This window comes from Syngnathus floridae, chromosome 14 (assembly GCF_059516105.1).
Source record: "Syngnathus floridae isolate MCC-2025c chromosome 14, RoL_Sflo_1.0, whole genome shotgun sequence".
Classification (NCBI taxonomy): Eukaryota; Metazoa; Chordata; class Actinopteri; order Syngnathiformes; family Syngnathidae; genus Syngnathus; species Syngnathus floridae.
Window position 1 is genome coordinate 3,646,889 of NC_142426.1, and position 23,396 is coordinate 3,670,284.

A 23,396-nucleotide genomic window follows, 5' to 3' on the forward strand; every position below is an offset into this window, starting at 1 on the left:
CGTGGACCCTTCACGTCACACCAGGAGGGAGTTGCAGTCAAGTTGATAGTTAACTTTTTTCCCCCCTCTTTTTTCAAGGCGCTCATACCACGCAGGGAGCATGTCACAGTAGCGCATGTTTTTGTTTCCAAAAGTAGATCCTTTTTTTTTTTTAATGCAAATATGCGTGCGGGAGGCGCACTGCGATGGACGCTTTTCACGCTCTTATGCAATTTTTTCACGCATGGCTTTCCTCCACCACCTTCTTATGATCCTTTCCACAGCGGAGTGGTGCACAGACATCGAAACAGGTCAGCAAAGTCATTTTGATTCTCAAATTTCGAAGTTCACTCGGGGCGTTTCTGCTGCTTTGATCCAACTTTTTGCACGCACATGCTGCGCAGATGCCAACATAAATAATATATACTTCCCCCCCCCCTTTTTTCGTGTTTAGGATTATTCTCGCGCCTCAATTGGATTAAATACGGAAGAAAATTGTTTCTTCCGTCCTAAGTAGATAAGACGCAAGTTGGGGAATGTGTGTGTGATAGGGGACGCCCAGTCGGTTGGGCGTGAAGATTCAAATACAGCTCAGGACAAAAATGCGACTAAAATAAACTCTCAGGATGATGAAAGTTTATAGTCAGATCCTATTTCTGAGAAAGCGGCGGATGTGGTACTCTGCCATCGCGATCACAAACTCTAAGTTCAGGAATGACCTTGGGTGATGAGCCACATGCTGCTTCACCCACGTGCCACATGTAAAACAACTGTAAAAAGCTCAAATATGAAGAGAATATGAACCCAAATAATATTTCCTGCTCACCATGTGATTACGACTGCAATAAAAAACATGCCGCTTGTGATTCCCCCTTGGCTCAGGAACTGGTGCGCCTACGTGGTGCACAAGAACGTCAGCTGCGCCGTGCAGGGCAGTGTGGAGAGCTTCCAGGAGCCCGTGGTGGCCCCTTGCCCACCCTTCATGACAAACTGCCCCCATCAAGTGACGTGAGTTCTGCGACAGATGCTAATCAGGACTAGCTACTTTATTGGGTCACGCCTCCCCCACCCCATCAGCTCAGTCAAGTGGGTGTCAAATTTGGGGGAGACATGGGGGGGGGGGGAGGCCAAATCAGTCCACAACTTACCAGATGTTCCCCAAGACATGACTCCCGCCAGCAGGGGAGTGATGTCATTTATTGTCTCCCTGGGAGTTTTCGGTCTTGGCTGCACAACGGAAAAACCGCACTCCGAACCGACAAACAGACTTACTCAGCTCATAAATAAACACAAACAAAAAACAGGCATGACAAAGAGCGTGTTTAGTGTTCCGAGAATGATTGTCCGTCTGATGAGCTCAAATCTTTCTCAGATACAAAACCCGGTTCCGACCCACGTACAAGATTGCCCAGAAGAAAGTGTCGGAGTTGGAGTGGCGGTGCTGTCCAGGCTACCAAGGACCTGGCTGTCGAGATTTAAAAGCTACTCCAGAACATCAGATAGTGCAAGAACGTCAGCCCTATGACCCATCAAGTACTGGATATTCAAACAGACACATACAGAGTAAGTGGCCCAATTCAGATCTTCTGGTTTGCTTAGCCTCACTGTGTGACATGCTTTCAGGGCCAGAGCGCAGAGAGACGGGTCATCATGAGACCAACGATAAGGTGCACCTTCTGGAAGGCGAAGTTCAGCGCCTCTCCCAGACAGTCCTGAACCTGCAGTCTGTTTTGAAAGGCTTCACGGTCAATCTACGCGCTGACCTGCAGGAGGACACCAAGAACATGTTGATCACGCTCTTCAACAACATGCAGCCTCCCGACAGCGCCGTGGTCCCGGGACCTGAGGACAGTCCGGCCGTGCTGGATGGCCACCAGGCCTCCAGAGGCGGGATCGCCGGAGACAAGGTCTTGGAAAAAATTGAAGGCCGCTTAGATGATATCAACGTTGCGCTCAAAAGCAAGGAGGAGTTGCTGGAAGACCTGCGAGGGACGATAACAAGTCACGAGGGGCAGATTCGCGTCCTGATGGATGCCTCGCAATCGCAGACTCCGGCCATGATGGAGCTTGATCTTGTGCAGAGCTACATCGATAGCAAAGTGGAAAAGCTGAAGAACGAACTGGACCAGACCATGAAGGAACACTTGGACAAGATCCAAGCGGCATGCAGTAGCAAAATCCAGACCTTGCAGAAGACCTGCGAGGACAGTCGCAACCAAGGTTTGGAAAGCCTCACCAAACTGGTGGACAACAAAGAGGCCGACCTCAAGAAGGAGATCCGAGCTCTGCGGGTGGACATGGCCGCTGCGGATGGGCCATCGCGAACCCAGCGGCAGACGGACTCGGCTAAGAAGAAGGAGGACCATAGCGACCACAAAGACTTGTGGCTTGAAATCGAACGTATCACGGAGGCTTACCGCATCTTAAACGTTCGCATCGACAACGAGCTGATACACCTGTCTGAGCCCCGGGAGGACAACAACGACTTCCTCCCGTTGATTGAAGAATTGGAAGCCCGCTTAAATGTCAGCGAACAAAATTCAGAAACTCACTGCTTCTACATGGAAGAGAAGCTGACGCGGATCATCACAGAAGAAGTGGCGTCGCTAAGGCAAGTTCTGGACGAGCGTCTCAACAGCATGGAGGACCAGTTCACCAGCATGCTGGTGGAAATGAGCAACAACTCGTTCTCGGGGGGGGTTGGAGACTCCATGGATACTGTACAGGCGCAAGTCAACAACAACAAATTCCTCCTTCAGGGTCTGGACGACAAGATCAACGCCGTTGGAGAATTGTGCTCGGCAGGCTGCTCTAGCTCAGAAACCACCGGTGCTGAAGGAAGTCCGTCGCCCTCATCTAAGGGACTGGATATCATTTGGAAGGATCTTGGTCGCTACAGGAAAGACTTGGACGCTCTTCGTACCGATGTCGGCACAAATACTGACAAGCTCCAGCAGTTGCTAGAAAGTGTGGAAAGAGAATCGGCCGGGAACCAGAAACGTTCCAAGAATATGGATGACTTCCAGAAGGGACTGACTAACATTCAAGATAATGTTGTGGGCCTGGCCGGTGCCGTCACTGGACTGAGTGATTCCTTGAGCAGGTACAACCAGGACATGGTTAAAATCAACGCAACATGCTGCCAGGCGGAGCTAAGTGACCCGGGGAGGTCGGTGCTCGCCGCTCAGCCTGACGCCAGCGGCCGCCACACTGAGGAACTGAGGAACCAAGTGGACGTACTCGCCAAGCAGGTGTTGACCGATCGGAGTCGGTGTGATCACGTCGAAGGGCGAGTGGATTCTCTGGAGAAGGCGTGCCTCAGGATAGACAGCGCTCACATCGAAGAACTAAAAACCGACCTGGTGAGAATGAACACAACCTGCGGATGTCACAGCGCCGACATTGGCGAAGTGCACAACGCCTTGCGACGGTTCCAGGCCCAGCTGTCTGCCATGGCCAGACAGGTCTCAAAAGATGTCGCTGCCAAGGATCCAGGTGAGTTGTATCAGTTCTTGGTATCAGTGAGTATTCAGAGTGGTATCGGTCTGAAACAAAGCGATCTCAAACATCCCGACAGGAAAAGTTTGGTTCGAATATGAGCGGTTCTCAAATGGACTGAATAGATCCGATTCTTCCACGGACTTCCTTCCCAACTCTCCCAGCATTTTATCAAGCGCGATTAACATCTGTACAAACACAAAGCCTTCCTGCAGATAATCCTGCATAATATCACGTCTGCACCGGTCACACAGAGGCTCGGCTCGGCTCGGAGGAAAAGGATCACATCCCCCTAAATGGCCGCAGGGTATTTCCCCGAGTGGGAGGACACGAGTTCACTGGGCCTCTTGCTGGCTGGCTGGCCTCCTCCTATGTCATTCAATATGCGGCCGCAGCGCCAAGCCACTGAGAGGCCTATAATGGAAACTTCCTGTGACTTATGATGTTGTTGTCCCAAGAATTCCACATTTTTATATAGTAGGAATGCGGCAGGTAAAGCGGCACTGAAATATTTATGCGGCAAGCCAGCTTTTGGATCCTAGCCCCTGATGACTGCTTGCAGTGATTTAATTACGCCGTTTTCGCTTCCCCGAAGGAGACATCAGTCGACTGTCTTTTTCCTCCCTGAGCAACAAAGTGAGTAATGTGGCCTTTTTGGGGTTTTCATTTCTCGTCCACCTCAGCGCTCAGTCACTCAGCGCACACGCCTGCAGACGCACACGCATACATTATCAAGCTCTAGGGATTCCCGTAGAGTGACCTCAGCCTGACGAGTCGTGGTCTGGTCTTCATTAAGGCCCTGCCTGACTCATTGCAGTGATGGAGAAGAGGAGGGGTTAAGCACAGCTCCACACCCATGACCAGATGCGTAGACTTCAGTTGTGATGTCATGGCTTTGGGCCCCTTGGCCAGTCAGTGCCTCCCTTCTTTTTAAAATTCCATTGACCAAAACAAAGTAGTCATGTGGAACAGAGGGAGGATTAGGGCTTTCCCCTAACTGTTAGCACTAAGTTGGAAGAATGTAATTTTGAAAAATGTCTTTTGTCCATCCATCTGTTTTCGATAGCACTCATTCAGGTCATGGGTGAGCTGGAGCCTATCCTGGCTAACTTTGGGTGGGAGACAGGGACTGGGGACTTCCTATGCCATTTTTAAAAAAAGCACAAATCTGTTTTTTGATTCAACCAATGTACACAAGGCTATCTTAATATGTTTTGAAATGCATGTAGGTCTACTGCCAAAAAATAACACTGTGATTTAGTTTAGTCAAAATTCCCCATTCAGAAATCCCACAAAACAGCTAAACAACAAACCAACATTGCATGCAAGAATTTTGCATATTTTTAAAAAATCTCAAATATGATGCGACCATGTTTGTCGTGCATGGCAACAAACTGCTTCAATGAAAAGGTTTGCTCACTCACCTGTGTAAACTGTCAACGCTGCATAAAAAGTGGCTGGATGCGTCCCGGGCTTGGGCAAGTCCATATCACAACAACCACTTGTCAAATTAATCCATCATACGCCTTTGTAACACTAAATAAGCATCGGATAAATCCATGATTTTGGAGGACACATATTTACAAACTTTTCGTGAACTTCAAATACGCTGGGGGGGTTGTTAATTGCGTTATTGTGTACTGGTTTTAGTGACAGCCATGACACGCATGCGCATTAGAGCCTCTCGATTGGAGGCGCTGGCAAGCAGTCTGCATCCTGTGGTTAATATGGGTAACACTAATTAGTTTAATTAATCAAGTTTCCATTGGCTCTTCTTGTTGACGTTCCTCCACGGGAGTCACGTGTGACGTCATCAAGAGTATGATATCATAGCAACAAGATGCTGTAGTGTGTATATTGTTGCTATTTGTACTAAAAAAGTAATTCAGTACAGTTACCTAACATTTTGAGAGCATGCACAGGGGAAAAAGTCTTTTATGGCTCTTGCCCAACCTCTGAGGGATTCATTAAGAGCTCAAGAGGGTCATCCCTAAAAACAAGTTACCACCCAAAATAGTTGTTGTGATTATTCTGAAAATATGTTGTGATTTGGGGGAAAGCAGCTTGAACAAGAGATGAAGTGTCAGTGAAATCTGAAATCCAGCGCACACTGCAGTCACATGGCGGGCCTCGAGTAGGCTGTAAACAGATGAGCTGTTGTCATAGCTGCATCCTTCAGGTCCCGTGGACACGACCAGGACTGTCAACAATTTGGAGCCTGGAAATCACTTCTCACAGTGTTACATCACACATCTGTATAAACGGACTGGCTCTTGTGAAGCAGTCTGTACATTCCTTGATTGAAATCTAAAATCTTTATTTGAAACCCTAACCCTGACTCAAAATTCTCATTTGATACCTTACTTTAAATCCAATCCTGATTGAAACCCAAACATGGATTGGAAACCTTTAGCCTAGTTAGAAATCCCATTCCTGTCTTGAATTCGCCGATGGAGCAATTTAGGAGATGTCGAAATATGAAAGCCTAACCGCACATTTTTTAAATTTCTTTCAAGACTCAAACAGTTTTTTTTTTTTTTTTTTTTTTTTTTTTTTTGAGATGTTCGCCACATCCTTGTCACCTCACGAGCTCCTTTAAGATGCGTCCTTGCACAGGTGCCAGAGGACCTCTCCCTGGGGGAGGCCTCAGCGAATCAATTTGATCAAACGACCTCTTTGATTTCGCGGATCACTGCATTTCTAAACAGAGCGACGAGGACCCTCCGCTGAAGCGTCTATTGCGATCAGGGAGCAGAACAAGGATATCAAAGTTCTCTTGAAGTCAAAGGCTGTGAGGGGGAAATGGCGCCACACACGCTGTGTACGATAAAATACAGCCATATTTGAAATAAGAATACCTGACTACACTTTGTTGGAAAAGTTGGGCAGATTAAGCAAGCGAGAGTGCAAAAAGAGAAGCGCGTTGTAGTCAAGAAAAAGTTTGACAAGCGATGAGTGATGCGTCTGGCTAGTCTTTGGCATTTTTTACAATCCCAGCTAAAGTCTTGTTGGACTGCTTCCATCCATTCGTTGCTCTGAGGCCTGCTTGGGCCTTCTTGGCCATCATTAAGACAGCATAGCAATACCGTCGTCTTGGAAAAACATGACTTGTGCTTGTACTAATGCAAAGTGCGGGATAGAATGGTTGTGTGCAGACACACTTATTTAAGCTAATAAGGGCTTTGTTTATTCTCCCGCCGCTTCCACGGCCCGTTGCCATGCCAGCCGAGCATCTTAAGCTGACTTCTCTGCTGTATTATTCAGGCGCTAGTTGAGATGCAGTGTACGATCGCACTGCGGCATACCAACAGCTCTTGACCTTCTCGTTTAGCTTGTTAGGATAGATTTGAGTTATGGTTTTAAGTCTTTTGTGTCAGGAAGTTGTTCCTGTCTTCTTTTACCGCACATGCTAATGGACTTAGTGTAAACATTAGCGATGAGTGTTGATTTCCGCTAAGTGTGACGTCATTCCATTCCGGTCATCCCGCCATGAACCCCACACGGGGTTCAAACAGTGACTCATCCTCACCGCTGTTTCATCATTTCCTCAGGAGTCCTCCTCAGACCCGAGCCGCCAGCATCCCCGCCGGACCCTGGCAGAGGCCGGGTTCACCAAATCCACATCCCCCTCATCCTCCCCCCACCCAGGCAGCCCAACACGCACGTCGTAAGGCCGCCCCCACCGAGTCGGCCCGCCGCCCCGCAGTGGCCCGGGAGCCACGGCGTCCCCGTGGTGCCCCGCAGGCCCGTGGTGGAGACGGGCGAGGCCGGACCCCCGGGGTACATGCGCAGGGTCACGGTGAGGAGGGGATCCGAGGACTCGGAAAGGCCGCATCTCACCGGATTCGCTGGAGCGCCAGGTAGCTCATGTCTTCTCTGATTGGCTGGGAGAAAATTGCTTTGTAATAATGACTCTTATGAGACGCCCCATTTTGTAAAACGATGAAACACCTTGAAGTTGTACCTTCTTGTCTTTTGGCAGGCTATCCTCCTTTGCAGCCGGTATCGTTCAAGCCTGAGAGAAGCAGCCATACAGGTACACAGCATAGGAGAGAGTTGCCTTGCAATTTTTGCCAGCACAAACTTGACATACAAGCACTGGGCACAAAATAAATGAGTGTGTTATTAAAACAATAAATCAATGACACAGTGTGTCATTTAAAGGCCCAGAGACACCGGTATATGTATAAATCGGTTTTAGTTAGCTTATGGGCTTATAAATATAAATTGACGATCGAAACAACGAAAAGGAAGCTGTTGCTCTGAAAAATATAATTTAAATTTGCCGCGCAGACGAGTTTGACTGCACCGAGCCGCCAGCTGGAAGTGACGTCTCATGACGTCTCAAGTTGTACGCGTTTAGCTTCAGTGAATGTAAACAAAAAGAGAAGAGGGGCCAGCGCGGAGACTTCGGGCCAGGCTTGCGGCCAACCCAGCTCGCCCAGCCGTGCCTTCCATTCTCCTGGCGTACGTTCGTTCGCGTGACGACAAGATGGGTTGCGTTCGCCTGATAGGATCCACGAACCGGACAGTGCGTGCCTGCTGTGTGCTCGTGTTCACAGTGGCCTGGTTGACTGTCATCTTTCCGGACTCTGCTGTGCATCGGGAGCGGCAAGCGTGAACTCTTATTGTTCATCTTCTTGTTTTATTTTTCCTGTGTTGTTTACTTGTATGTGCGTTGTGAACTCTGTCTTGTCACCCTGGGATAGTGAGAAACGTAATTTCGATCTGTCGAAGCGTGACGGGAGGGGCACAATTCAGAAAACGTACTCAGCTCGTCAAAAAAATGCAATTTAAGCAATAAAATTAAAAATGCGATTTAAACCTAAACCAAACGCTGCAGATGGTCATTTCTTCATGCGCCGTGGTCAACTCGGCACTCTAAAGCCCCCTAGAGAACCTTTTACTATGCCAACCTAACCAGAGTGACGGGAGAGGCACATCTCAGAAAACGTGCTCAGCTCGTCGAGAAAATGCGATTTAAGCAATAAAATTAAAAATGCTTATCAAACCTAAACCAAACGTTGCAGGTGGTCATTTCTTCATGTGCCGAGATCAACTCGGCACTCTAAAGCCCCCAAGAGGACTTTTTACTATGCCAACCTAACCAGAGTGACGGGAGGGGCACAATTCAGAAAATGTGCTCAGCTCAGCCCAAGTGAACTGCTAGATTCATCATATTCTGCGTCAAGAGGTTTTTGAATCAGATAAAATGATGCTAATATTGCCGCTAGAAACGGAGCTGTCGCTATCATCTGCCATGTTGTTTGGGTTTGTTGAGATCCGGATGTACAACTTGTGACGTCACAGTAATGGCGCCACCAGTGTGGCTGCGTGCGGAACCCGATCGATAAACTGGCATTTAATTTGAGCTTTATTCTTAGTAATCGGTGTCCATTTTTAATTTCCAATGCGGCAAATGTGTTCTCTTTATACATTCTATCAAATTCCGTTCTAATTGAAAGAAAAAAAAAAGGGATGTCTCTAGGCCTTTAAACAACCACATAGCTTAGCTTTTTTAATCTGCGAGTGTAATGCTAATGCTGTGACATCTATATATGTCGTGGTGCCACATAACTTTAAGCAAGACGGTGCAACAACACATGTAGACATTAGGATTGCTCACTCCTATCCTTATTATATCTTCTGCAAAGAACAACTAATATTAGTGCTGTATTGATGAGTAACTGAGATGTTCAATGAACAATTGGAAAGGCTGGAGCGTGTCAACAAAATTTCAATTCAGTGGGAAAAGATGAGTGTTTTTAATTAGAAGCAATGTTTTGGGGTAATCCCACAACAAATGTGTTCCATTTGTAATTGACAGGTCCACTTGCAGCTAAAGTGCCCTGGAACCCGTTCTACCAAGCTTCACTCGAATCACATGGTAAAGTCCTTCTCGGAAATGTCGGCCAAGGGCAGCCTCCAGACTAAAACCGTGTTTTCCATCACATAACTTTGTTGTTGTTGTTAGGCGTTCCAGTAGAGAGCGCCGCCGTGACCGATCCTTTCTCCTTCTCGGCCGGGCTCACTCTCCAGCCTTTCTCTGGCGAGTTTGGCATCATCCGCTTCGACAAGGTTCTGCTCAACGATGGGGGCCACTACAGTCCCCTCACAGGTAAACGCCTATATTTGCTGCCACTTGAAATTTACAATTATTCAAATTATAACAATTTGGCTTCACAAACTTTTCATCAAATATTTCACTTTTTTTTCCCAGGGCTGTTCACAGTCCCGCAAGATGGCCGCTACCTGATCTCAGGCCTTCTGACGGCGCAGCACGGCGAGTCGGTGGAGGCGGTCCTGTCCGTCTCCCAGCGCAGCATCCAGAGGTTGCGCAGCTCGGGGGCGGCCGGTCAGGACGCGTGCGCTTGTGGCAGCTCCGTGTCCTTCAGCCTCGTCATGCCCCTGAAACGAGGCGATCGCGTGGGCCTGCTGAGGACGTCGGGCCGGCTGGCCACCACCGAAGCCCGGGAGGTGCTCTCCACCTTTGGCGCCCTCTTCCTGTACGGCCCCCCGGCACACCGCAGATAGCTGAAGCTCAAAGACTGCTATGTGAACTGTGTGCATACAAAGGAAGAAACATCATCTAATATATTTGACAATCTTTGTACCGCCCATTGTGAATGCGGAAAGGTCTTCATAATTTAACACTCATAATCTGTGACGTGACAGTAATAAAATGGTCGATTATGAACTCACCAAGACGATTCATGCAGAAAAAAAAGTTCTCTCAACTCCTGAAAAACTAGTCGTTGCAAAATGTTAAAAATAACAGTGAGATGAGACGTAAACTGAATTCATTCCGTCAACACTTTGTCAAGCCGTGCACTTTGAAATACACAAACCATACACACACACACAAAATAGAGCCCAAACAAACATATTCCGTTAGAAACTTTATTGAATACAAACAAGACCGTGACAGCCAGAATGTGTTAGCGTCAGCAGGCCTATTTTCTTTCTTCGTTTAAATGTACTTCCTCTTTATAGTTTGTTTTTCAACGATACTCTAAACCACATTTAAGTCTCCAAATAAACACTGTGGTTGCTCCATGTGGGCGGCGCACACACGGAAGCAAGCAACATTCACTTCAAGAAAACGAAACAAAAGAGAGAAAGAAAAAAAATGAAAGGCAACAGAGTAATCCGCCCATCCTAAAAACAGATTTCGTTCGTGGAATGATCTTAACGAAGACTTGTGTGAAACGTGTGGGACGGTGTGCACCGTCCACACAAGAAGCTTTACTTTCATAGAAAGAATGAATTCACTATTATCTTTTAATTTACGACTAATCAGAGAACACACACGTGAATCAACCGTTGATGCAAAAAACGACAACTGACACTGACCATGCAGCCGTTAGCGTCTCATTTGTGCTTTAAAAGTCCTGCTTTTTTTTTCCCCTTCCAATATATTGCCACGTTCGTTTTTCCTCTAACAGATGAATTCAAAGAAATATACACAATACACTTTGTCTGTCGCTGTTTTTTCTGGGCTATGGAGGTAGCAGAGCCATAATCAGGGTACAAAAGCGTTTTTTTAATATTTTACGAGGGCTCTGATGTGGCCATTTTGCAGGCTCTCCAGGTGAGATAAAATGCAGGTAAGTTTGTCACTGAACAAAATATGACTTAAGAAGGCAAATTACACATAAACACAGGAGCTGACAAACACACTTGCGCAGGGGTGGGGAACAACTTTTCTTATACAAGCAAATAGAAGAAAAAAAAACACCCATGTAATTTTAAAGTTACTGTTGCAATATCAATAAAAAAAATTTTTGTCTGTCATCCAAATCTTATTGGGCTTTTTCTAATTTTCCAAAGAGGTACAGAAGATGGATGGATGGATGGTTTAAAAACAACTTGACACTTATTCTACTTGGCCAACAATGTTTATATATTTTTTTTAATAACATGATCTCCTAGGTTTCACTGTATTTATTTATGTATTTATTCATTTATGTATTTATTCATTCATTTATTTATTTTTTTGCCAGATCTTGTAGGTCACCCACCCCTGCTCTGCAGGTTAAGTATGAGGAGCAGCCGTAAGACCAAGTGAGTTTGGATCATTAAGTAACACCATTCCTTTGTTTTTGTTAAAATCCTTCAAATGGAAATTTACACACTTTCAGTGCGTATATGAAGATTCAAGATTCATGAAGATTCAAGAATTCAAGAGTATGAATATATATACACACTACAGTTCACAGGTTTAAGGGTCACTTCCAAATGTCTGTTTTATAAGCACTGTCTTTAGTATATTAACAATTTCTGGGCTGTACTTTGTATGATTTTTTTTTTCCATGAATAATAAGCGACTCCAAACTTTTGAAAAGTTGTGTGCATATGCTGAGGAACATGCGTTGTACTTCCGAAACATGTACTGTACTTCAAAGTAAAAAGGCTTACTGTTTGCATTTAGCGCTAATGTTTGTGGCCATAAAGAACTTCTTCAGACAAGGCATCAGCATCAGTCATAACTTAAACATAATACTTACTTTCATAAATAATAATCATGATGAGGATCCAGCAGAGGTTGTTTTTGAGCATCATAAATAGTTTTTTATGCCAATATTGTCCTCCTCGCATCGTTTCCGTGTGAGGAGTAGCTGCTTCATGTGGAGGCGTGACCTTGAAAATGGAGCTTGACTCGTTCTCGCTGTTCCGCAGCTGCGGCGGCCATTAGGCAGGTCCAGAAGTGCATCTAAGGCGACGTTGGATTTGGCAAAAGCGAGCGTCTCCCAGGTGTCTCTTTTGTGCATTTGCGGTGCTAGGTAACTCCCGTGAAAAGAAATGAACACAACAGGGCACCCTTTCAAGTGCGGTGCGTGACTTCCTGGCCCTCTCCTCGTTGCAAGAGAGTACCTGAGCGATTTTCAGAGCAGGTCCGCGGGGTCCACAGCGGGGATGGGCTGCCTCCAAAAGCAGAAGGAGCTGAATTCAGGCATAGCGAAAGCTTCGTTCTGCTCCTTGCTCAGCAGCGGGAACATATGCTCCACCAGCTCGCTCAGCCTGCAGTAACTGGACAAACAAAAATGGAGACACATTATGACAAATGGACTTTTGAATCGCTTGTATGTCGTACAAGCTCGCAAGTCAAAACACAGTATGGAATGTGAGCTGGGCGGAGTACGTACGAGGACTTGTTGCCCTTGGTCTGTTCCTGGATCAACTCTCCCTTCGGGTTGACCGTGAAGATCCGGCAAACGGGAACTCCCACCTCCTTGTAGGCAAAGACATCCTACACAGACGTGGAGCAAAAATCGTTTGCTTGATAGTGGATGCAAAACATACCGAAGGGTTTTCATAAACACAATTCAAGAGATTAAAATGAGTTCATACTTGATTATATAACAGCCAGCACCGTATTGGCGGAAAGTTTTCTAATGCGTGTTATGATGACACATCAAAACAAGACGTTGAACGTGCGTGTCACTTTTTCAGACGACATCTGCTTGTGTTGATACAGCTCTGCGTTAAATCACACGTTGTCATCGGTCTGACATAAACTCACATTGGCTCGATTGCCGAAGGCGGCGTGGAACGGCTGTTTGTTATGCTGGAACAGGTTCTTGATGTCCGTCAGGCATTCGATCTTAAAGATCTCGGGTTTCTTCTCGATGACCTCCCTGAGGGAACACAAGACCGGGATGATGATAGCCTCCCCTTACGTTGGACAGGCAATGACATGGAGCAAGAATTTCCTCGTGCCCAATGCAAACACAATGCGGCTGTTATGACAGATGTAGAAGGCGAGGCCTTGGACGTTGCTGTGGTTACAAGCGGCGGCGACAACATATGAGCGGCAGAAAATATAGAGGACAACGCCCGCTTCCATCCGATGTAATTAAAGTGAGAATGCTCTATAATACAGAGCTGTGTTTAGCGCAACGCACGGGTGCATTTGGAAGAAATGTCAACAGAGGATGCCAGAGGGCTTTGGCTCTTCCTGTGCGTAAAATCTAACTGCAGCAGTCATCCAAATCTGAGGCATTCGTCCAAATCGAAATTGTTTTCGGTCTGCAGTGCCCTCCAAAAGTATTGGAACGGCAAGGTCAATTTCGTTGCTTCTGTTGGATATTAAAGACGTTTGGGATCAAATGAAACACACAATTCTAATTCATTTTCATTCAAATGGTCGCTATCTGTTGTGGAAAAAAAATATTTATTTGCATGCATTTTTAGCACATTACAGTGGATGCCAAAATGTTTGCAGTCTGGTATTGGCATCCACACATTCTCCACTTCACAGATGATATTTTTAATTTTTGGAACCTATTCTGCCGAAAACATGAGCCATGTCCCATAAAAACCTTGCTTTGGCGCCATGTGGCGGCTAGCGACTAAGGGCTTTCTACTAGGACTTGAACGCCGTCTCCGGCGCTGCTGTTTTGGTTAGCAACAAAGCCGAAATGCTCAAACACAAAGTTGCAATGTTTTCCTGGCAAGAGGAGGTGTCTATGAGAGGGGGGGGGGCATTTATCTCATAGGACGGGATTAGTCTATGTTTGGGTTACCTATGGAAAGCCGAAAAGAGGCTGCTGGGTGACAGCATGAGAGGCCCGCGGGGCAGGATGGTGCCATCGTCGTTGACCCACTGCAGGTAGCCCCTCGTCATATCTGCCATGCCGATGGCACGAGCCGAGCAGTACAGGAACTTGTAGCCGTTCCTGCCAACGAAGAAAGAGAAGACAAACTGCTAAGAAGAGCACTAATTAGATCGGCTATATCGGAGCATTCAGAAAGTGAAACAAATACTTGACAAAGGTCAATGTAATCAAATTGTTTTGTTGACCATCCCGGTAATCAGGGAAAAAAAAAATCCTCTGCATTAACTTGAGACAGAGCCACACCCCCACAACTGAGTGATTTGAACCAAACTGTGAGGAAGGTCAGAAACCTTTTATTAAGGCATCTGGGAACTCTTCTAAATTGTTTACAAAATTCATAATATAAACTATGTCTTCATTGAGGCAAGCCTCATAAATGCATGGCCGCAAGAAAGGCAAACCCGTGACAACTGTGAATCGAGCCCAGATGCTTCTTTCCCGTTGTGTACTTACTCGGCTACTGAGTGATAGAGCTTGGCGATCCCCTGGTGGGTCCAATCCTTCCCAAGCTGTGGCAGGATCTGTCCAAACACGTCGGACCTGAAGGTGACAGAAACTAAGTGAGAGAGAACATAAAGTAGAGCTCTGGTATAAAGTAAGATTAGCTGCGCGTGGGAGAGACTGTTGCATTTCAAATGTAAATGAGCTCATTATGGAGCCGAGTGAGCGGTGCGCTAAGAGAGGCCACATGTCACGGGTCTTCTATGGGGTCACGCCAGATAATAAGCCGCAGTCAATCTGGCTGGTTTGATATGTGGGCAACCTATATGCATTTGCGGAGTGGGCTGCGGAGGAAATGGAAGGTGACATCAGTGGCGCTTTGGAGGCGAGCTTTCAGCTAATTAAAAAGCCAATGTGAGACAATATGTGCTATTTTGAGAGGGGTAAACATGTCAAAAGCAATTACGCTACTCAAAAAAAAGGCATCACAACATCTTGGCGTATAATTGCCTTCATCTAAAAAGTAACTTGTGAAAGATTTAATGTGTGGGCTCACGTCCTTGTTTTCCATTCTCAATTAAAGTTCTTTAAAAAAAAAAAAAATGTCCATACTGCACACCTCGTTATTGTATCGCAACGTGATTTGAGAATCTACAATAAAATAACGAGCTTCTCGTTGTGGGGCCTTACTTCGTGATGGTTCCGTCGATGTCAGAGATGATGACTTTGTCGTCCCAGTTCCACAGGTAGATGGTGCCCTCGCAGCGGCACGTGCCTTGGTATTGCGTGGTGATGCTGAACGTCACGTCGTTGGGGCCTTCCTTCAGTTTCAGACTGGCCTGGTAGTACCAGGGCAAAAAAAAATTGAAAAAAAACAATCAACTCAGGCTGCCCATCTATTAATTTATCAGTTCAAGCTATCTCGAGCAATCTTCCTACAAATTCTATCCAGCAACTTCAATATTGAATGGTACAAGTACCAATTTCAGCCAGCAGATGGAGCTCCATACTGGCAAATGAACTAACCCCCCCCCCCGTTTTTACAGCACACTCACAATCTGATCAGAGGAGAGACGTAGCGACTTCCTGTAGGCGTGGGCGCCGAGATGCTGCTGACTGTCATGATGGTGTCTCTCCTGACACGACGCTGCGCTCACCTCCTTGCATTCTTCGTCGCTGGACGAGTCTGTGTTTTTGCTCCTTTAAGCGTACATGAAATTGATGGTAAATATATGCCGTCCACATTGTAATAGGCTGGAACTTACCGTAAGGTGAGATTCTCCTGTGTCATGGCGGGTCCTTCCTCCGCCGACTGAGACTCTTCCTTGGTTTCAAGCTTGGTCTCAGACTGCAATCCATTTGAAATAAGTCTCGAAGGCTCACACTCAATGTTGTCAATGGTGACACAAACCTGCTTGATTGCACTATCCGCCCGTTTCCGCCAGAACCACCAGCGGCCCGACTTCTTTGGCATCTTCTCCTTCACCCAGGCCTCCTCTGTAGCCTAAAGCATTTGAGTCGGTGTTCAAATTCCCGCCGCTGGCATGGCAAGTTTGCAGTAATATCTTCAAATTACCTTTGGTAAATTCTTCTGAAATGCTTGTAGACTTAGAATCAAGGGTGCAGCAAGAGTCCAGTTATAATATCTGCGTGTTGAGAACCAGTTGATTGCATTAGTCGGTTGCATTGATTTCAGTGGGGAAAACGAAATCATGCTTACCTGTTTCCTATCTTAACGACAAGGTTTGGGTTATCGATAATTGCTGGATTTTCAGCAAATTCGTGGTAGGTGATGATGTGCTCCATGAACTTTTCTGAAGAGACAAGAGAACATTTGCAGTGGTTCTGAAAAGCTTTGTCAGCTGACTTTGGTAGTCGCACACACACACACACACAATCTACTGCCGGATGTCCAAAAACCCAAGCGTGTCTTTTGCTGCCATGACAACAAGTACCTTTGGATATCTCCGCGTTCTCCGTCAGGCCTCCGCACAGCGACAGCGTGACGTCCGGGAGGTCGCTTGCTGAGTCCGACAGACACTCGGTGCCGCTGTCGGCAGCAGCGCTGCCGACCGACTGCGGCGACTGCGAACCCGAGCGAATCTCCGTTTCCATCCAGTGCTTGCCGGCCGCCTCCGCCTCGCTGCAACGCGAGAAATGCGAGTTACGATCACGCTGAGCGACATATTTTTAGCACTGTGGGCGTGCGAACCTTTTGGGAAAGTATCTGGCGGCTACATCGGGCTCAAGTGCATTCAGGTCATCCAGGTAGATGTCCTCGGGACCTTGATGATGGCTCCTCTTCGGGACACCTGCACTCAACAAGCAAATTAAACCGATTATCTCCCAGCCCTACTTATGCCGAATACTCAAATCAAAGCAACCTTTCTTCTTGGAGGGGGAGTCGCTCTGCTGGCTGCTGCCGGGGGTGGAGGTGACCACGTCGTACGGCAGCAATTCCGCAGGCTGCGCGAGAGCGTCCGGACTCTCACGCGCGGCGCTCGTGAGCGTGCGCGGCTCGGGCTTGACGACGGCGCACACGTGGCGGTCGCCATCCTCCGTTTCGCTGTAGTCCTCCATGGCCTCGGAGCTGAGGATAACGCGGAAATGGGTGCTCTCGGAAGGGGTGATGGTCACGGTTTTGAGTAGCTCCGCTCTGTCTTTTTTGGTCACCTGGATATTGGTGATACAAGGTGAGGGAGGACCGCCATTTTTTCCAACACTAAACATCACAGGTAAAAAGGTCATGTTGAAGATGGCTTTCTTACCTTAGCCGTTTCCGGAAACTCTCCCCAGGTCCACTGCATGTGCGACTCGGCTCGCAGCAGAGTCTCCGACGGTCTCACCATCAGTTCGGAATCACTCTTTGGAGAAAAGGCCTGGGATAAGCCTTGACTGCAAGTACAAAGAAATACATACATAAGAAGATGTTTATTTGTGGTAGGTGACCTTATGTCCTTCCTTATTTGTTTGTGCAACTGTGTTCTTTTTGGTTAGTGATTGACGCCAGTGCTTTTCAATTCACGCATTTTAAAATCTCTGTCACCTGTCATTTGTTGCCCAGTCGCCATCAGACAGTGCATAGCCATCCAAGCTACGTCTGGCCGCAGGTAGTCTGGGGTCAACATCTCGTACTGTGGACGTTGAAGGCGATCTGGACACGTGAGGCACCGAGGCATCCTCATCAGAGCTTAGGTCCATCTCAAACATTTCCTCGGTGGTGGTGGTGGTAGCAGCAGGTGTGGTAGCAGCGGCGGGGGTGACCGACGTGGGGGGAGTCAGCTCTTCTCTGCGAGGGTCCCCTTTGTGCTTCTTCCTCCGTTTTTTCTTCTTTTTTGTGGAGACGGTAGCGGGCGTCGGCGGATCGGGGGGATATTCCTGGTCGGCTGGGTCGTCGTCTTGCAGGTCTTTTGAGGACCGGTGCTCCACTTCTGAGATCCAGAAAAGGTGACTCTCTGTTGGGATTGGGGATGTGGCCAGGTGGGCGGGAACAATCTGCTGGAGGACAGATTGTTTTTTTTTAATAACACGTCTGACATGTTTTCATCAAATGTTGACCTGGGACAGAGCTAAGGGGTTGGAGGTGGTGAATTAATTATTTGAATAATTGCTTAATCAATGAATCAGATCAAAAATAAGAATAATAATTTCTATCCCATTTTCATAATTACTTTTAAAAAATAATCATGTCATACTTACATTCTCCTGTTCGGTTTCCTGGACGAAAAAAGCCTCGCCATTGTCGCCGAGTTTCATTTGCAACTCCACAGGCTCCCCATTCACTTCAATGTCAATCTGGAAGAAGAAAAAAAATGGAAGACATATATCATAGAGCAACATGAAAGATAGACTTGAATTATTGTCATTAGGATTCAGTTTAGATGAAGCCTATCCCACCTTTAAATAGCCCAATTTTATTTGTCAAAGAACTACACTTGGAAAGTGGGAGAAAAAAAACAGGATTTAAAGCCAGATCTTCTCGACTGTGAAGCAGACGTGCGAACCAAGACACCAATATGCTGTGTTGAAAATGGGGCTCGCTTGGCAGTCACAAAATTTCATTTCCCACCCTCGGGGAGCTTTTAGGCAAGGCAAGGGATGACAACGACCGAGTTTCATGCCGAATTAACTAATGAGGCAGAATAAATGAGGGCCCTCTTTCACCCTGTTCAGCTCACAGGCAGCTCCACCGCAGCAGGCTCAATATTGTACATTTAAAAAGAACGGCAAAGATGATGTTTTATAATCACCCTTGTCTTACTTCATTTTGGTGCAGTAGGAGGCTGGTTGCAAAACAGCCCTTTGCCGCAAGCACCCCACCCCCTCCCCCCTGCAGTTTCCTCTCCTGCCCACGCATTCAAGTTGTAGTGCTTGTTGCTATGGGAATGACTCGTTCATTCATTCATTCCTCCCTCCGAGTCCATCAGCATTCTAGGGAGCGGGTGAGAAAGTACCAACCTCTCCCTAATCCCCCCCCCCCCCACTGCACCCCACTGAGGCTAACAAGTGCAAAAAAAATACTACTGACAAAAGTCCAACAAGGGGAAAAGAACATTTTGAGTTTTTGAGTTCTGGTTTGTCATCTCGAACCATCAAGGGCACTCACCACTTTCTCTTTGGAACGCAGCACACCGAGCTTGCCGAAGCGCACGTGGAAAGGCGAACACTGGTAGGTGCCGTCCCGCTGGCGGACCACCACCACGTCGATGCATCCGGACAGCGTGGCCTGGTTGATGCCCTTGTACAGCTCCTTGACGGTGACCAGCACCTGCCCGGCCAGCTGACCGACGTAGTTCATGGTGTCCACCTGGGAACAGAGCACAGCGTCGAGTCAGCCGGGCAGGTTTACAAAGAATTTATTAAAAAAAATAAAAATAAACACAGAGGAAGCGTTACAAGATGGCTACTTAACGGCAATGTGATGCTATAAAGGGACGTAAACAAAAGGCAGCGAGTCAGGCCAGGGTCGAGTTTCATGGACCTTGTAAACTCCCCGCCTTTGTTGACATTACCCGAAATGTTTACATCTCATCCTGACCTTTAATTCAGGCCATGGGAGAAAGGAGCTGCTTGAGGATGAAAAGCATGTGTGCACACAACGATCCGCCAAGAGTTCAAAGTTCACAAGTAAACTTCCTGCCTTGGAGAAAAAAACAACTCACCAAGTTCCAAGAGGATTTTAACGATGGTAAATCATCCAACTCACTGCTGTCATTGTTATCCTCCGTGCTGGTGGTTCCTGAGGATCTTTGTCTTTTCATGGTGTCCACAAGACCTCATGACACTCCACCGTGACCGCAGCAAGCTTCTTGCATAACTTAACTCAACCATCCTGAACGTGTTCTTTATGTATCCTCCGACTTATCACCTGCTCTTATGAAACGCTGTCATAAACTTTACAATTCATGGCTCCGCCAGCAGACAGGCTCGTCAGTTGAGCCAATGAGATGACAGCTGACGGCTGATAAGGCGACACTCGCCATGAGGTGTTTTTGCTGCTGATAATAAGGTGTGCTCTGCGGTGTGATGTTCACACGCACTGTCGCGTGAACGATACGATCATTGCCGCTTGTTATTGTGACTCATCACGGAAGCTTGTGGCTTTCGGTCTTGCGCCAATAGGATCAATTAGTACAATGGCCGGTAGTTACCGCGGCGCGATAATTAATCTACATTCAAAACATGTGACTGCAAGTACAGAACAATGAGAGGACTGTAAAGTGTAATCCCCGAGGGATTATTCCATTTACAGACCAATAATGCGAACTAAAATGAGCCCTCAATGTATATAGCATTTCACATTATTAGCATTTAAACTTATTAGTGTGGCCTGAATAAAAAATATACACGATGGTGAGTAATACGAAATCGTCTGTCTACATATGATGCTGCACCATTAGTAAACGTCCACTCTAAAAGGCTGTTAACAGGTTTTTGTTCCCCATAAGCCAAAGTGGTGTTTACAGTAAAGTGACGTGCTTTGATGGGCATCATCCAGCACTCAAGTCTGCGTTCGCAAGTAGCAGAAAAACAAAAAAATGGCTAAAATGTTTTAAGGCTAAATCACAAAACACTTGAGCATCCTAACAATATTACTATTGTCTGTACTGGGATGCCTGACAATTGGTTGTTGATTGAGGGACAACAACAATCTGTCCTAGCAGGCTAACAAGACCCAAGCCACAAGGATCAGGTTTCACTCATTTGAGCTAAAGGTTACGCCATCAACAAGTGTGCGAAGTGGAAATTTCTAGAGACACAGACAGACAACAGCGGTTCACCAATCACTGACAGCAATATGAAAAGCTCAATATTTGAACATGAAAATCACAAAAAGTCACACAAATATGTAGAAACGCAATCATTAACAAACTGAACACAAAGGTTGGTCTGGAAATGTTTGCGACTATCAAGTCAAGGGGAATTTAAAAAAAACAGGAAGCTGAAAGCGACCAAAAGAAAACAAGAAGCAGCGCAAACAAATGGTCTCAGATGCTCCAGGCAGAGAAAATTCAAACTAAAGTAATTTGCGGCCAAACAGTTTGATAAGCGCAGAGAGTCTCGCCAAGGCAATGGGAATGAGAAGCCATTAACACAGGAAGTAGAAACCTACCAAAATGAAACTGTCAGCAGCACAAACTAATGGACTCAAATTCAAGAAATCCGAGTAAAAGTCCTTTGTTGACAAAACACTAGTCGATAGCAGAGTCCTCTCAAACCAATACAGGAACAGAAACAAAACATCAAGTACCAAATTAAAAAAACAGGAGCAACACTGATACACTCGTTCTCACATGACAAAAGTAAAGGGACACCAACATTGCTTTAAATAAGGCCGCTCACCTCACGGTCAGTTCTGTCCGAAATGAAGTCTAGTGGCGTGTGAAGACATCACGCGTCGTCATCGAAAGATTTTCAAATGTTGGCTAATACACGCTGACTAAGATATTTTGACTGGCCTTGGTCTTGTGTAACTTGCAGATTAGGAAAACACAAATGCTCACGTGACGCTTTACATGAAAAGCCCGAGGGGGAACGTTATTGTGTAAACGCCAACACCCCCGTGTCGTTGTTTTTCTTTTACCTCCTTCATAATTAATATTTCTTCCATGAAGATACATGGTTGCACATATTTCAAGTTACTTTTACCAAAGTTTGGCTTACGCTAACAACTGACAAACCCGTATTTCAAGGCATCAGCGTGTTTGCATTTTTAGTCAAAAAAGGTTTTGTATACCGGCAGCTTTGAAGGACTAGTTAGTACATCTTCACAGTTGAGAGATCCTCCTCCAGCAGTTATGGAGCATTTTTTTGTCAATTAAATGATCTGACAGCTATTTATTTCTTTACAGTAATATAAAAGGCAGCAGGAAGTCATCTGGAAGTTTTTGTTGTGCTTTTGAACCGGGGAATCGGTTCATCTGTCACTTGAGACAAAAAAATTGGCAACTTGTTGTTGGATAGATGCTAGTCTGCCTTTTAAATACTGTCAGGTGTCATTGAGCAAGGCACCATTCTCATGCCTCTTGAGAGATGATAGATGAATATTACAATGTTTTTGGATAGCAAGAGCGGGTGATCTTGTTATTGTCTCGATAACAGTTAGCAATATCGCATACCATGATAAAGTCTGACAACACGTGATCAAATCATTGCACAATAATAGGTCCAAAATCCAAAATGGGAAACACAACTACTGTTTATCCGGCCCTTTCTAGACTTCAGCTTCCTCGCATTGGCTCACAACACAAACGCGCCACATTTAGTACAAATGTTTTTTTCTATATTCCAAAAAATGCCATTCAGCGAATAAAGCTAAATTAAAGCTAATATGACTCACGAACGTCACCGCGGCATTTGAACGTCACGGCAGACGTTTTGTGGGTTAGACAACAACATTAATGTCGGGAGGAGAAAAACAGCTTTCTTACGGTGGCTAATGGTGGACGTTGGAGACACAAGTGTGGCAAGTTGAAATGGGAGAAGCCCAAAATGAATGAGCCGTACTCGAGCGTCGGCTAGCTGCTAGTGACTTCATCGTGAAATGACAACCGCGAATAAGCACTCTCTGAACACTCCCGAAAACAAGCGTTTTTTATTCCTCTAAATGGATTTATTTCAAAAGTCCATTCTCTGATTTGGAATAAAACTAAATGAATCATTCGAAGCTGAGGAGGAAAAAAAATATCAGCTAGCTTCGATGCTAAGTGCCGCTAGCTGCTTTGGCGATGTGACAAGATGATAAACGTTGCTTTTAAAAGATATGTTAATCTTTTTAAATAAAATGAAATATATATGTACATATATTCTTTTTAATTTACCTTCTGTTGTCTTCGGAGGAGGTTTGTTGTTTTTGAATCAGCGAGTCCCCGTGTCCTCCATGTCTGATGTTGTCCCCGTGGGTGAAACTATTACTAGTACTACTACGTACTATTACTACTGCTACTTCTCCAGAGCCTCCCCGACCGAATGACGTGTACGCAGCCGGGACCACCAAGCTGGTCAGCGGATGCGAGCGGAGGTGAGGTACCGCTGTTGTGTGGATCTCCGAGATGATGACGACGATGGCAGCCGCAGGTCGCGCGCACGCTCATGGTTGGTTTTCACGTGTGTATATATTTACTAAATAATAATAAAATTCCCAAAACCAACAAGTAAATATATTTTAAAATACTTATCAAAAGGCGATCATTATAATTCCCCAGGTCCCCCGTACTAAAACCAAAATATTATTTATTCAGTATTTTTCATGTAATATTTCTGGATATTTTCTAGGTTATATCTATTTTAGTATTTTTTTTCCAGTAATGTCTTTGTATATTCTAATATTTCATCTAATATGTTGTGTATTATTTTCTT

At 46.0% G+C, this 23,396-nt stretch overlaps 2 protein-coding genes across 9 annotated transcripts; one reads left to right on the forward strand and one right to left on the reverse strand.

Annotated features, from left to right (window-relative positions):
- emilin2a (elastin microfibril interfacer 2a) lies at window positions 1-10,969 on the forward strand. The gene is made up of 9 exons (XM_088396676.1): window positions 1-290; window positions 862-987; window positions 1,352-1,542; window positions 1,603-3,474; window positions 7,029-7,337; window positions 7,460-7,513; window positions 9,305-9,364; window positions 9,452-9,595; window positions 9,698-10,969. Exons 1-9 carry the CDS (start codon window positions 163-165, stop codon window positions 10,009-10,011), a joined length of 3,198 nt encoding a protein of 1,065 aa, XP_088252802.1. The 5' UTR covers window positions 1-162; the 3' UTR covers window positions 10,012-10,969.
- lpin2 (lipin 2) lies at window positions 10,364-23,113 on the reverse strand. 8 transcript variants are annotated; one of them, XM_088396680.1, is made up of 20 exons: window positions 19,744-21,119; window positions 19,576-19,673; window positions 19,144-19,344; window positions 18,237-18,332; window positions 17,584-18,032; window positions 17,306-17,432; window positions 16,922-17,210; window positions 16,750-16,849; window positions 16,493-16,680; window positions 16,258-16,351; window positions 16,114-16,183; window positions 15,949-16,041; window positions 15,803-15,885; window positions 15,593-15,737; window positions 15,228-15,376; window positions 14,550-14,636; window positions 14,004-14,156; window positions 13,001-13,115; window positions 12,624-12,727; window positions 10,364-12,507 (listed from the first exon to the last, which is right to left on the reverse strand). In XM_088396680.1, the coding sequence occupies exons 1-20, from the start codon at window positions 19,796-19,798 to the stop codon at window positions 12,363-12,365; spliced, it is 2,841 nt and encodes a 946-aa protein (XP_088252806.1). In that variant the 5' UTR covers window positions 19,799-21,119; the 3' UTR covers window positions 10,364-12,362. The 8 variants fall into 8 exon arrangements, with proteins under 8 accessions (XP_088252806.1, XP_088252804.1, XP_088252809.1 ...); XM_088396678.1 differs by having other exon boundaries at window positions 17,584-18,035; XM_088396683.1 differs by lacking the exons at window positions 19,576-19,673; window positions 19,744-21,119 and adding an exon at window positions 22,859-23,113 and having other exon boundaries at window positions 17,584-18,035.
- Window positions 23,114-23,396: the final 283 nt, after the last annotated feature.

Bases quoted from the DNA above. Each gene is read 5' to 3' on its own strand.
- emilin2a (XM_088396676.1), top strand. From the start codon at position 163: ATGCGTGCGGGAGGCGCACTGCGATGGACGCTTTTCACGCTCTTATGC. The intron at 291-861 runs GTCAGCAAAGTC...CCCTTGGCTCAG, and splicing joins GTGCACAGACATCGAAACAG to GAACTGGTGCGCCTACGTGG. The intron at 9,596-9,697 runs GTAAACGCCTAT...TTTTTTTCCCAG, and splicing joins CCACTACAGTCCCCTCACAG to GGCTGTTCACAGTCCCGCAA.
- lpin2 (XM_088396678.1), bottom strand. From the start codon at position 19,798: ATGAAAAGACAAAGATCCTCAGGAACCACCAGCACGGAGGATAACAAT. The intron at 18,036-18,236 runs GTAAGTATGACA...TCTGTCCTCCAG, and splicing joins AGGAAACCGAACAGGAGAAT to CAGATTGTTCCCGCCCACCT. The intron at 16,681-16,749 runs GTTCGCACGCCC...CTCGCGTTGCAG, and splicing joins GCCAGATACTTTCCCAAAAG to CGAGGCGGAGGCGGCCGGCA.